The sequence below is a fragment of the Melospiza melodia genome, assembly GCF_035770615.1.
Source record: "Melospiza melodia melodia isolate bMelMel2 chromosome 7 unlocalized genomic scaffold, bMelMel2.pri SUPER_7_unloc_1, whole genome shotgun sequence".
Lineage (NCBI taxonomy): Eukaryota > Metazoa > Chordata > Aves > Passeriformes > Passerellidae > Melospiza > Melospiza melodia.
In genome coordinates, this window is record NW_026948497.1 from 1,177,117 (window position 1) to 1,191,295 (window position 14,179).

The 14,179-nt window shown below is 53.8% G+C and overlaps 2 protein-coding genes across 6 annotated transcripts in view; one reads left to right on the forward strand and one right to left on the reverse strand.

Moving 5' to 3' along the window:
• LOC134432715 (uncharacterized) overlaps window positions 1-14,179 on the reverse strand; it is a 321,669-nt gene that overhangs the window by 264,640 nt on the left and 42,850 nt on the right. The gene's annotated exons all lie outside the window — the stretch shown is intronic.
• LOC134432767 (zinc finger protein 551-like) lies at window positions 523-10,883 on the forward strand. 5 transcript variants are annotated; one of them, XM_063181675.1, is made up of 3 exons: window positions 523-623; window positions 8,473-8,531; window positions 9,280-10,883. In XM_063181675.1, exons 2-3 carry the CDS (start codon window positions 8,511-8,513, stop codon window positions 10,111-10,113), a joined length of 855 nt encoding a protein of 284 aa, XP_063037745.1. In that variant the 5' UTR covers window positions 523-623; window positions 8,473-8,510; the 3' UTR covers window positions 10,114-10,883. The 5 variants fall into 5 exon arrangements, with proteins under 5 accessions (XP_063037745.1, XP_063037747.1, XP_063037746.1 ...); XM_063181677.1 differs by having other exon boundaries at window positions 558-623; window positions 9,275-10,883; XM_063181676.1 differs by lacking the exon at window positions 523-623 and adding an exon at window positions 6,910-7,507 and having other exon boundaries at window positions 9,275-10,883.

The window sequence follows — 14,179 nt, forward strand, 5'->3', positions numbered from 1 at the left end:
TTCCCTAAACTTTGGAATTTCCAGCTTTTCCTCCTTTGGAGTTATTATTAACATAACTCTTTTATCTCCATCTTCTACTGTGATGTTCCCCAGTTTGCCCAGTTTGCCTCTCCTTTGGCCCGGGCCGGGTTCCCCCCGCCCGCAGTGGCTGGAGCAGCCGAGAGCCCCGCGCTGCCCATCCCGACCTGTCCCGGCTCCATCCCCGCTCCTGCCGCGGGCTGCGAGGGCCGCGGGAACGGGGCACCAAGGGTGTGGCTGCTGCTGGGGAAGGAGAAGGAGGGAGGGAAAGGCAGGGATGAAGGGGGAGGAGGAGGTGGGGTTAGAGGGGAGGAGCAGGGGGAGAAGGGATGGAAGAGAAGTGGTGGAGGTGGAGAGAGAGCAGCAATGGAAGGAGGAGGAGGAGGTGGGGTTAGGGAGGTGGAAGAGGAGAAGATAAAAAGAGCAAGGATGGTAGAGGGGAAGGAAGTGGAGATAAGACAGAGGAGGAGGGGGGAAGGAAGGGGACGAGCGGGAGGAAGAGGAGGGACAAAGGCAGATGGAGGCTGAGCTGAGGGAACCACACAGTCGATCCCTGCCTGAAAAGCAGCCCCCACCTGTGGGATCATAACCCCCCCATCGCGCTGGTGAGCAGGGAGGGGTAGCTCGGCCCGGATATCCCGGGGGGTCCCTGGGTTTGGGTTTTGGGGGAATGTTTGATGTTGCTTTCTATGTCAAGGCTGGCGACCTGGTTCTGAGGTACAGCTCGACAGCCCACTCTCCAGGGCCGTTCGGGCCAATGACACACGCAGACACCAATGTGGTGGACGGTCAAAAGGCGTTTATTACTTCTTCTCATGGGGTCTTATAGTCTTAGGGGTCTCTACGTCAAAAAGGGGTTTGTCCTTCTTACCTATGGTTAGTAGGGAATGGAAAAGTACTGGGTAAGGAGTAGAGAGTTGCTGACTTTACAGTTAGTGGGGCAGCACTCCTATTGTTAGTGGGGCCACATTCCTATTGTTAGTTTCTTATCTATGAGTAACTGAGGGTCTTATCTACGGGAAACAGAGGGTCCTGCCTTTCCGTGACATCGCGACATCTTCCGCAGCGCCTCTTCCCTAGCTACCACATCTCCCCCCACCTTTTCACAAATGAATGAGGTAGTCATATACATAGGTACTGAAATGAGGAATAAGGTTGTAACTTGACAAGGGAAAGGGGTTTTGGGAAACCTGAGTAAGCTTTTGCTAGACAAGTTTGGAAAATCTTGTGACTGGCAGTGTTTCTTGGTTGAGTTCTCTGGTTGAATTCACAGCAATTGTCGTCGCCCTACGAACAGGATGTTGGTCCGTTCCAGGCAGCTCTGGACGAATGAGATTAGCTTGTTCAGCAGGCATGGTCCGAAGGTGACTGTTAGAAACAGCATCGCCAATGGACTTATCAGGGCAGAAATCAGAGTGGTTAGCCAAGGTGATTGATTGAACTAGGACTCGTACCAGCCCTGTTGGGCCTCTCTGTCTTTCTGTCTCTGAGCCAGTCGGTTCCGGAGTTCTGCCATGGAGTCTCTCACTACTCCCGTGTGGTCTGCATAGAAACTCTTTCAAGGCGGCACACAGGCCCCCTTGCTGCATGAACAGGAGGTCCAGGCCTCGCCCGTTCTGCAAGACCTCTTCTGAGAGTGAGGAGACTGACTTCTCTAGACAGGAGATAGATTTCTCGATCCTTTGCAGGTCCTCGTCAATCGTTGCCTGCAGCTGTGACAGTTCTTGGTGCTGGGTCGCTAGGGCTGAGACACCCGTGGCCGTTCCGGCTGCTCCCAAGCTGAGCAGCATTGCGATAGTTATACCTGTCATTATTTCTCTTTTGTGGATCTGGCTGGGTCCCTCAAGAAGATGGTACATTTCTTCATCTGAGTGGTACAGGACCCTAGGAACAATCAGAACTTGGACACAGAAGTCGTTAGAGTCATTGAATTTGGGAAGGAACACACAAGGACTCACTCCGGATTGCTGGCAAACCTACATCCCCGATGCGGATGGGACTGCCCACTTATTGTTTTTCCTGTTCGGCTTGACAATTTTGGTGCAGATGTTGCCTCTCCGCTTAGCTAGGGTTGAATTGCCAAAGCATCTGCCTCGGCCTGTGACTTGACTCAGGGTGATTCCTTTGCGAGGGGTATCCCATCTGCACTGGTGAGGGGCATCGGCTGAGGAATAACTGAAGGGAGTGTTTAAAGCGACTCCTTCGTAAAAGGGGGGTTTGACATCGTAACAAAGCCAGCAGGATTCGGTTAGGTTAGGGTTGGATTCGTTCAGGGATACCAAGGTAGCTTCTAACATACGAAGGATTGGGTCTGAGTCTGACTCGGTTAAGCGACTCATCTGAAAGGTTTCCGCTTGACCGGTTGGGACATTGCTGACCCCCGTGGGTAAGGTTTTGGGGTAGGTTATGTTTCTCCCTTTCGGCACGCTTTTAATCGCTTTGTTGGGTCTGACTGCTCGGGGTGCTGACGGCTGGAGCCTGATAATTTGCACGTTCACCCTCTCTTTTGACCCTTGAAGGACCACTGTCCACGTTCTGCCTGTGGCCCAGCTAGGGTGATCTGGCTGCAACACCGTCATGTTGTAATCAGTGCATGCCCGAAATTTAGGGATTTTAAGTTGGTTTCGATGGGAGTTTTCGCAAAAGAAGACGGGTATTTTGCAACCGATGGGTGCCCAGGTGAACTGTAAGAATTTGTCTGGCTCTTGTGGATCCCACCCAGGCCCCGACGGTCTGGCATCTGTAACTATGGTTTCGCAGCCCCAGTGCCCACAATGTCCCCACCCTGGGTGATTGCGGTAGCTTTTCCCAGGGTTTGAAGCTGGGCACCAGTAGGATAGGTACGAGTGTTTGACGTGTGGGGAATAGGGGTTTACCCTTGGCTGTCCCGGAAACAGGTCAGTGATGCGGAGCACGAAGGATGGGGTGTTTGGTGTGGTGATTTCTCTGAGTGCTCTGCCACTACTAAGGTATCGCATGACCCACCTGAAGGGCTGATGGGGGTAGTGGTCTGGGCTGGCTTGCCCTCTGGCGACAAGCCCCAACAGCAAAATCACACAGAAACACCTTTGGCGGTTGGGTCTCACCCGTGCGGGTCTCTCAGGTGCTGCCTGATGGCTTGGTGGTCTGTCGCTTTCGTCTGGAACCGGGATGTACGCGGCACGAGGACGTCTCACGAGCAGGTCCTGTAAACAAAGACTTGCAATTCTCGTCAGTCTCATTCTGCTCACTATGGAGGTCCGGTTCAATCGACTTAAGTGGACACTACTTGATTTTGCCGTCCTTTTTGACAGCCGCGTACCCTCGCCCCGTGAGCATCAGCCTCCAACCCCGTTCCCACTCGCCTAGCTCGTTTCTGATTACCACCTGTGGGCACTCTTCTAGCATTCGAGTGGCCCAGTGTTTTTGGACGGGACTGTTTGTTTCATCTCCCCTAGGGAATTGATTCAGTGCCAGCAAAGCGGTTGCCAGCATACGTGCCTGATCTCCTGGGGGAATGGCATTGGCAAAGCCCTCTGCTTTTGCCAACACTTCTAGCTTGGTTTTCAGGGTCTGGTTTGCTCTCTCAACTATGGCCTGCCCGGTACTGTTATATGGGATACCTTGCACTAATGTGATGCCCCATTTTTCAGCGAATTTCTGTACTTGTTTGGAGGTGAAATTGGAACCGTTGTCAGTTTTGATCTACTTGGGGATACCAAGCCAAGCCATGGCTGTCAGCCAGTGCTGAATTGTGTTTTTGGAGTTAGTTTTGGGGTGCTGTGTGGCTATGATCATCCTGCTATAAGTGTCCACTGTCACTGCAAGCCATGCTCGGGGCTTCATCAGTTCGCACCAGGTGAAGTCTGACTGCCAGATTTCTGAGGGTTTGAGACCTCTCGGGTTGACTCCGTAGGTCCAAAGGGGTGACTTCTGGCAGTAAGGGCAAGTGGCTACCACGTGTTTCGCATCCGCCGTCGGGATTCTGCATCTCTTCGCCAGTGCTTTGACTCCGATGTGGAGCGACTCGTGCAGTTGACGAGCTCTTTGCAAGGTCCAAACGCCTTTTGCTGCGGCGTCCGCTTTGTCGTTGCCAATCTGGAAGTAACCTTTGACTGGGTCATGCCTGTTGACATGGATGACTGACACGGTGCCCTGTCGTGAGGAAAGCACTTCTTCCAGCATTAGGGCTGCTGCTGATGTCGACACACCTGGTCCTGCCATGGCTAGGCAGAGCCTTGCCACGAATATAGAGTCCGTTACGATGTTGAGGTGTTCTTCTTGGAAGAGTCCGCACGCCAAAACCACTGCTTCTGCCTCCAGCTGTTGCACCGACAGTGTGGGGTCACACGCTTTGACGCAGAGCCACTGCTCTCCTGCCTGCCACACTGCTGCTGCAGTTGAAGTCGTGGAGGAAGCGTCTGTGAAGACCGTTGGTCCTGGCTGCGGTCTGTCCTTGACCTTCGGTGGCATGTCCATGTCGACTACGGTCAGCAGCTTCATCCAGGGTGGCTTGGAAGAGTAGGAGATTTCTCCTCCGAAGCCGGAGAGAGCAAGGGCCAAGTACTCCGATATTGTGGCTGACTCCGAAGTCGGCTGCTTGCGAAATGGAAGATGGATGCTTGTTGGCTCTGTCCCTAGGTGTTTCAAGGTGAGTCTCCTGCCTTTCATGACGAGGCTGGCGATGCATTCGATTCCCGGGGAAAATGCACGAGCGGGCCTTCCGAGGACCACCCATTGGATCGGTCGGGCCTTTTCAGAAGGTCCTTGGGCCAGTGCTCCCACTCCCCCCTTCGGTGTAAAGTGGATGTACAGGTCCAGTGGCATGGCTGGGTTTCACCTGGCAAGCGTGCCTGTGGACATCTGGCTTTCTATGAAGTCGAGGGAGCTCGTTGCTTGCGGTGTCAGCTCCTTGGGATCTCAGGGGTTCTTCCCTTTCAGGAGGTCATATAGAGGATCTATGACTTCGGGGGGAATCAGGACGATGTTGCGAAGCCACTGCAGTGATCTCACCAGGCGTTGCATGTCGTGGAGCGTCTCGACTTCTCGGTTGATCTTCATCTTGGGGGGTGTCACGTAGGAGCTTGTGATTCCTACTCCCAGGAAGGTCACGCAGGGTCCTCTCTTGATCTTTGCGCTCGCGATCTCGAAGCCGTTGGCCTGAAGGGTCTCTGTGATTGTAGTCACCAGGTCATCTATTTGGCTTGTCGATGGTGCTGCGGCCAGGATGTCGTCCATGTACTGGATGATGGTTGCGGTGGGATTGGAGTGTCGGACTGGCATCAGTGCTTTGTCCATGGTGATTTGGCATATGCTCGGGCTGTCGACCAGGCCTTGTGGAAGCACTCTCCTTTGGAAGTGAAGGTTGGGCCGCTTGCCGTTCCGAAACGCCACGGAAAAAGCGAATCGTTCTCTGTCCTCAGGGTGCAGGGGTATTGAAAAGAAGCAGTCTTTGATGTCCAGTACTGCGCACGGCTGCCCTGTGGGAATGGCTGAGTTTGCGGGTAGCAGTGTCTGGACTGGACTCAGGGGTCGGATCGTCTTGTTCACCTCTCTCAGGTCGTGGACGAGACGATAGCCTTGTCCGGACCTCTTGGGGATCACGAATACAGGGGTGTTCTATGGGCTGGTGGAGGGTTCTATGTGACTCTTTTGCAGTTCGCGGTTGACTAGTTCCTGCAAGGCTGCCATTTGTGGCTCTGTCAGGGGCTACTGCTCAACCCATACAGGGTCTGATGATTTCTAAGTCAATTTGATTGGCAGTGGAGGGTGTACGGCAGTGGCCCTCATGATAAATTTGTAATCCGAAATTCGAGCATGGAAAGGACGTCCCGTTTCCCCGGGGCCGGGATGCTTGGAGTGAGGGTGCTGCCAGGGAAAGCTGTGCCGGCTGGGACAGCTCACTGAGTTGCTACCTTTCCCCGGAAGCCTGGGCTAACGCGGTCGTCCTGCCATTCTTGCTTAAATACAGTCCGCCCCGCCCCATCAAAAAGCATGCGGCTTATTTGCGTAATATCAAAAGTGAGCAGATCGTTATTGTTAGAAAGGTCGTCCTCAAGAGTGGGTACTACAGCTGAGTTGATCCCTATTTCTGAAATCGCTTTGGCTTCTTTTGGGTTAACTGGGGTATATGCCCTTTGTTGGTTCCCCCGCGCTCCGGCAACCCCCCCCGGGAAAGCGTGCATGGAGGCTGCCGGTGCCCGGTCCCCACAGGCTGCTTTTATTTTTCCCCAATCGGTGAGTTTGTGTTGTGATTGTTTCTCGATATTGTTTAAAGCTTTTTTCGGTTTCGCTTGAAACCGCATTAATTCTGCTCTCTCGGTTTCCGAGTCTGAGCAGCTGTTACTTGACTCTGAGCCGGAAGCTGACTGCCGGTACACTTCCGGCGCTCCGTGCTGTTTTGTTCGGCTTCGACCTCGCTCCTCCCTTTTGGGGTGGTGTCGCTCCCTTCCCCTGGGGTCCCCCCGCCTCCTGCCGGGGGAGGTCTTTGCCCTATAAGGAACTAATTTGGATAGAGCGCTTTGGTTGGTTTTACGCTCCTCCGCGGGGGTCGCCCCTTCTCCCCACTCGCCCATGCATGCGTTGTTAAGCAGGCTGACTCTGTTTCCGCCCCCCGCCTCCTTCCTTTCCGCCCTTGCCATGTGGTTCGGCGCCATTTTTAAACGCACATGGTGGGGGCGAGTTTTTACCGATCCCGGCGGGGTCTGACAATCCGGCTTCGTTCCGCGCCTCCTCCGCGAGTCCCTGCAAGAAGCATCGCGCGCGCTGCTCTGCTTCTTGCGCCGGATCGGCGACCGGCGGGGAAGAGACGGATAGAGAAACCGCGTTTTTTTCGGACGGTTCCGCGGGGGGGCTAGGACTGGGCGGGCTCCGCGGGAAGGTCGGGGGGTCCCCTGGAGGTTCCGGGGGGTCTCCTGGGGGCTCCGGGGGGTCTGGGCTCGTGCTCGGGAAGTGGTGGAACGCGCCCGGCCCCCGCATATTCCCGCCTTCAATCCGATCGCTCTCAGAGGTGGTCTGCGTTGCGGCCCCCACCCCCGGCTTTGGTGTAGCTAATAAACGTGTACGCGCGGCTTTCCGCGTCTCCTGTTCTTCTAACGTCTTGCGTAGGGCCTCTTCTACTTTCCCCCATGCTTTGAGGTTTTTACCACTGCCTGCGGACTTAGAGTCCTCTGCTGAGGCGGCAGTGCACTTCTCCCGCGCTTCCCAATATAATATATTTACCAGACGTTCAATCGTCCCCAGCTCTAGGAGCCTTGCAATAGCAAGATTAGAGTTCCTGAGCTCACTTTTAATTCTCCATTGCTCATGAGCCTGACTTACGACCTTCGCTGTGGATTCCATGGTCCAAGCTGGTCCGGGGGGCGTCCCCCCCCCGCTGCGATCAGTCCTGCTGTCGCAGCCACCGTCCTCGTTCCAGGAGTGTCCCCGTTCCCCGGGCGCAAGCCGCTGTCCCGGGTTTCCGGCACCAGAATGTTGCCTTCTATGTCAAGGCTGGCGACCTGGTTCTGAGGTACAGCTCGACAGCCCACTCTCCAGGGCCGTTCGGGCCAATGACACACGCAGACACCAATGTGGTGGACGGTCAAAAGGCGTTTATTACTTCTTCTCATGGGGTCTTATAGTCTTAGGGGTCTCTACGTCAAAAAGGGGTTTGTCCTTCTTACCTATGGTTAGTAGGGAATGGAAAAGTACTGGGTAAGGAGTAGAGAGTTGCTGACTTTACAGTTAGTGGGGCAGCACTCCTATTGTTAGTGGGGCCACATTCCTATTGTTAGTTTCTTATCTATGAGTAACTGAGGGTCTTATCTACGGGAAACAGAGGGTCCTGCCTTTCCGTGACATCGCGACATCTTCCGCAGCGCCTCTTCCCTAGCTACCACAGTTTGAAGAATGAAGAAGTCCAAGGCTGAGCGGAAAAGGCCCCTTGGGGGGACATCGGGGGGTGGCGGTGGCGGCTGCCGGCAGAGGCAGCCTGGAGGAGCAGAGCCCTGTGTCCCCCAGGAGCCCAAAGGGGGGAGCCCAGAGAGGGGGGAGCGGCGCCATTGGCGGGAGCCTCAAGAGCCTGGAGAGGGGCAGGGGGGACTCCTTGGAGCCGCTGCAGCCCAGAGCAGAGAATGAGGGGAGAAGGGAGCCCGGGAGCCCAAACAGCCCCGGCATCCCGAAATGGGGAGAGCGAAGCAGGGGGGGAGCTTTTGGGATTGCTGGGACTGCCAGCAGCCTGGGCAGGGTGGGCACCGGGCACAAGGGGGACCCCCAATCCAAGCGTGACCTTCGAGCAGCTGGGGCAGGGGGGAACCCCTGAAAAGCAGAGGGGAGGGACCAGGGACGGGGAACTCCGGGGAGGCTTTTCCAGGGCTGAATCTGGGTGTTTGGGAGGTGTTTCTGGAGCCTAGATGGCCAGTGGCTTGTAGAGATGGACTCGGACAGAGGGAACTTCAAACTCAACATTCTCATCCCTTTTTTTCCCCAAACCAGGATTTCCCTTTGCCAACTTCTTGGAGGCTGCGAGGAAGATGCCTGGGACACTGAGGAAGGTGAGGGGGAAGTCAGTGTCTCTGGATTCTTAAAATCAGAGGGTTGTGGGAAAGCTGCAAAAGACAAGCCTCAGAGACATTAGAACTGATTTGAGCTTTGCAGCAGCCATAAGATTGGTCAGCAGAATAATTATATAAGAAGTAAGAATAATTATATAAGAAGTAGAAATTAAGGAGAAGTAGAACAATGGTCTGTGTGCATTAACGCTTATCTAGAATAACTCCCTAACCTGCTGAAAAGTGTATCTAGCAAGATATTGGGAAGTTCCAAGATTAATAATGGAGCTCTGTGCATTGTGTTTTAAGGCTTACAAGCAGGTATTGTATTTGAAATAGGCAAGCATTGTTTTAACCGTCAATGTGCTTATAGTGCTTGGATAGAACTAATGTCAATATGCTTTTGCTTTGCATGATTGGTCAAAAACCTTTTAAAGGAAATTTTAACGTGAAGTTCTTTTTCTGCTACCTGTGATATGAGCTGCTGACATTTTGCCATTGTCATAACCAAGTAATGAGACAGATGTTGGAAAATCACACAGCTCAGGATGCATTCCCAGCAGTCCAGTCCTGTTGGTGGTTTGTGCACAGCCCCGAGCTGGCAATGAGTGCCCCTTTCCCCTCTGTGCTGCTCCATCTCCCAGCCCAGCACGGCCCCGGCTGCAGCTCAGCCTTGGGGGGATCTCCTTGCCCTTGCCTGTGGCACGGAGGCAAATCCCATCCTGTCCTTGTCCTTCCTCCCCCAGAGCAGGAGCTGAGCATGGAGAGCAGGGAAGAGAAATGCCCGCGGCAGAACCTGGTGGAAGAGGCCGTTTTGAGCGGCTCCACGGCCCAGGAAGCCAACAGGGAGGAAAAGCCCCGGAGATGCCGCACGAGGAGGGGCTGCAAACGCAGCTGGCGGGGATCTGAGAGGGAAAGAGCCAGCCTGGGCCGGGAAGGCGGCCGGAGACAGAGGCAGAGCTCGGAGCTGGTGCTCCATGAGCAGCTCCATGATGGGGAGAAGCCCCACACGTGCGTGGAGTGTGGGAAGAGCTTCAAGTGGAACTCCGACCTGATCAGGCACCAGAGGATCCACACTGGGGAGAAGCCCTACGAGTGTGGGGAGTGTGGGAAGAGCTTCAGCCTGAGCTGCAATCTGATCAGGCACCAGAGGACCCACACTGGGGAGAGGCCCTACGAGTGTTCCAAGTGTGGGAAGAGGTTTAAGACCAGCTCCCATCTCCTCCAGCACTATTGGATTCACAGAGAGGAGAAGCCCTTCCAATGCCCCGACTGCGGGAAGGGATTGAAGCACAACTCCACCCTCATCACCCACCGGCGCATCCACACAGGGGAGAGGCCCTACGAGTGTGATAAATGCAGGAAGAGGTTTCCGACCAGCTCCCATCTCCTTGTGCACTATCGGATTCACAGAGAGGAGAGGCCCTTCCGCTGCCCCGACTGTGGGAAGGGATTCAAGTACAACTCCGCCCTTGTCACCCACCGGCGCATCCACACTGGGGAGAGGCCCTACGAGTGTCCCCAGTGTGGGAAGAGCTTCTCCAGCAGCTCTGGCTTGACCCAACACCAACGGAGGCACCACTAAGGGAAGCCCTGTGAGTGCCCGGAGTGCGGGCAGAGCTTCGTGCGCTGCTCCAGCTCCATCCCCCACTGGAGGAGGCACTTTGGGCACAGCCCTGGTCACTCACATTCCGTGTGATCCATGTTGAGGACACACCTGGCTGCTTCTCCTTTTGGTTTGGCCTTAATTTTCCTCTGCTTCACCTTCATCCTTTAAAAACACCCAAAACTGGGTTAAATGAAGGAAATTAATTGAATATATCTGACGTTGCATAATTTCTCAATTGTTTTAGAGGAAATTTAGGTTTTGGGGACGCGTTCTGTGTGGAGTGCTGCTGTTGCTAAGAGGCAGGAATTTGATCTCCCCCTTCTTGTATTGCTAAGAACTCCTCCCCTTACCCCAACCCCAACTCCACCCTTGGGATACCCTGTAAATATTCCACGGCTCTGCCTTTGCCCTGTCTTTGGGGCATAAGAAATGGATTCCCAAAGGATCGGCCCTTTTCCCACTGGATTCCAAAGGATCACCCTCATTCTCCACTGGAGTTCTAGAGGATCAAGCTTTTCCTGCTGGATTCCCAAAGGATCAACCTTTTTTCCACTGGATTCACAGATTGTCCACCTTTTCCCACTGGATTCCCTGGGGATAAATATTTGCCCACTGGATTCCCAGAGGATCAACCTTTTCCACTGGATTCCCAGAAGATTCTGACTGTGTCACTGATTTTTTTTGTTTGTACTACTGCATTTGTATTTTTAATTTTTCGTAATAAAGAACTGTTATTTCTACTCCCACATCTTTGTCTGAGCACCCCTTAATTTCAAAAATTAATTAATATAATAATAATCATAATCATTATCATCATCATCATCAAAGAGAGGGGGTTTTCATTTTCCATTTCAGTGGAGGCTCCTGAAATGGGGAGACACCCCCACGGACGGGACCTGTAAAATAGTTCCGGAAATATGTAGATTAGTTCATGGATATGCATGAGGGTCTATGAATATGCAACAGGGTGATGTAATTAAAACCAGATTAATTAAGGGGTGTCCCTGAAAATAACTGGGGGGTCTTGGTGGCCATAACAACGTTTGCTTTACGGTCCTTTTCTCCCATTACATCAGCCTGTTGCATATTAATAGGCTTTTCGCATATCTATAAACTACTTTACATATTCCAGGAACAAAATTGGCTTCATCCGGTTTGGGGGTCCCATCCCCCTCTGAGGTAAATTTGGGTTGTCTCATTCCCATCCCAGCTCAGTTTTGGGATCCCATACCCCTCCAAGCCTTTTTTGGGGGTCCCATTCCCCTCCCACCTCAATTTGGGGGTCCCATTCCCCTCCCAGCTCAATTTTGGGGTCCCAACTCTCTTTTCCCCTCTCTCTCTTTTCCAGTCGTTCCCCCAGTCCCCTGCCCCGTGTTTGGTTTTGGGTGCTCCAGGCCCCTCCTGCTCCGTTTTGGGGTCCCGACCCCATTTTGGATTAATTTGGGGTCCCCAGCCCATCCCCAGGGTCACCTTCCCCCCCTCCCCAAATTCCGCTCCTGGCAACTGATGAGTCATCAGCGAGACACGCTCTGGAAATTACCCCGCGCGGTCTCTGAGTATTTACCGCAGTGAGAGGCCTTGGTCTGTGGCTGGCAAGTGATGAGTCAGAGTCGGGCCGGGCGCTGATTGGCTGAAAATCGCTGAGCGGGACCAGTGCTCTGAGTTTGTGCCCAGCAAGTGGATAGTCATCAGTGCCGTGTGTTGTGATTGGTCGGGATCTGTTTTGGGGTGGGGACTGGAGGAACTGGGATTTCTTGAGGTTTGTTCGGGTTTATTTAGGGTTTGTTTGGGGTTATTTATGGACCTCTTGGTGTTTTTCTTTGGTTTTACTTGGTTTATTTCTGTTTATTTGGGGTTATTTGGAATTATTTGTGTTTATTATGAAGTATTTGGGTTTGTTTTGGATTATTTGGGCTTATTTGGAATTATTTGGGGTTCTTGGGAGTTATGTTGGTGTATTTGGGATTTTTTTCGGTGTACTTGAAATCATTTGTGGGTTTTTGGGTTTAATTTGGTTTTCTTTGTTTGTTTTTTTGGGTTTTTTGGATTTGTTTGGGGTTATCTGGGACATTTTGAGGTATTTCGGATTTTTTGGGGGTTCTTTGGGGTTTAATTCGAGTATTTGGGTGTTATTTACATTATTTAGGGTCATGTGGGGTCAAAAAAAACGGGAATGTTTCTCCTGCAAAAATCGGAAATTTTTCCTTCAAAATCTGAGGTTTTCTCCAAAGAACCGGGAATGTCCCTTTAAAATCCCGGAATTTTCCCAGCCAATAACAGCGCGCCCCGCCCCAAACCATCCAATCACCGCGGGTCTCCCCTCAGGAACACCAGCCTCCCCATGCGCCTGGTCCAGCCAATCACCGCCCGCCTCTCACGCAGCGAACCAACCAATCACTTCACGCCACCCCTCAGCGACTTCCTCCTCTCTTGAGCTGAACCAACCAATCACCGCGCGTCTCCCCTCGGCAGCTCCCGCCTTCTTTGCCCCATGCAGCCAATAACCGTGCGCTGCCCCCGTCTCCCCATGTCAATCACCGTGCCCTCCATGAAACCAACCAATCACCGGGCGTCTCCCCTCAGCTACTCCCGCCCTCCCTGCGCCGCTCCAGCCAATCAGAGCCGAGCCTGAAGCGGCGCCCCCTGACCCCGGGACCGGGCATGGAGGGGGTGCCCCCTCCTGCCCTCCCCCCCCCTTCTGCCCCCCGGGACCCCCTCAGGGACCCCCGGGAGCCGCCCCGGGCTCGGCCGGGTCCTGCGGGAGGCGCTGGAGAGAGCGGGGGAGGCGCTGGGAGAGGACGGGGGGCTCCGGGAGCTTCTGAGGAGGCGCAGGGACAGGTGAGGGGTCCTGGAGGGGTCGTAAAGGGAATTTGGGGAGGTGTCTTGACGATGTTTAGGGGGCATTTGGGGAGGGTCTGGGGGGAACTTGAGGGGGTTTTAGCGGGGTCTGGGGGTGCTGGGGGGGCTTTGCGGGGGGGAATTTGGGGAGGGGTCCTCGGGGGGTGTCACGATCTGTTCTTACGGATGGGTTTCGTGATGGTTCATGGATTTGATCTAAGGGTGCAAAAAGAACTGACACGGTACAAGGGAGTTTGCAACGATAATCGAAACAAATGCACCTTTATTGAATGACCACAGCAAAATGCGATAGAGGGATTAAGGGAGAGAAAAAGATAGAGGATGAGAGAGACAAAAGAGAGAGAGAGAGAAAGAGAGAGGGGATAGAGCTACCAAACATAGAGACAAAGTCCTTTGGTCCAGTCCAGTCGAGGACCCGCCTGTTACGTCAGGGAGATCTCGAAGTCTCTCGCTGACTCAGAGGTTTTTATTATGATAACTCCATTGGAAATTGCAGCGGGGAGGGGGGGGGAGGGGAACAGATAGAGTAAGGAATACATGTAACAAGTAGTCCATGCTCTCAGCAGTAAGCGTGAGCCATTGTCTTCTTGGTCCAGCGGTCACAACCTGCAGGCAAACATCTCGCTTTGGTCAGCTTGCCTCCCCCACACACCTGCCCCGGGCTGGGGGTTTCAGTCCCAGTCCTTGGAAGGAGCAGAGGGGCCTTTTCACATGGGGGTTCCATGTCTCAGTCCTTGATGGAGAGGCTCCTTGCATCTCAGTCTGTCACGGTGGTTGTAAAACAGGTGAGGGTCTTCTGTGGGGGGACCACCTGAAACTCAGGAGAAGTCCAGCCAGGCCGAGAGGTGGGACAGCTTCCAAGGCTGTTGTTGCACAAAGGGCACAGTGTCCCCTTCTTGGCATACAGCAAACACCACCTGTGAAATCAATGGCTTAGCACTGAGTTCTGGTCTCAGGGCCTTGTGGCATGTGACTTTCTCCTACAGAGAAGGCAGGAGGGGTCTTCACTTCAGTGGTCCCCAATGACGATCGTGAGGCAGATGAGGGAAAATTTGGACAAACTCTCACAACCCCCCACCCTTTGTCCCCCTCCCTTTTTCCAGATCCATCCTCATCGCCCCCCGGGGCCAACTGGGAAGCTTTACTGGGAGCACTGGGAGCAGGCACTGGGCGGGGACAGAGC

Bases quoted from the DNA above. Each gene is read 5' to 3' on its own strand.
- LOC134432767 (XM_063181673.1), top strand. From the start codon at position 8,411: ATGGACTCGGACAGAGGGAACTTCAAACTCAACATTCTCATCCCTTTT. The intron at 8,532-9,274 runs GTGAGGGGGAAG...TTCCTCCCCCAG, and splicing joins TGCCTGGGACACTGAGGAAG to AGCAGGAGCTGAGCATGGAG.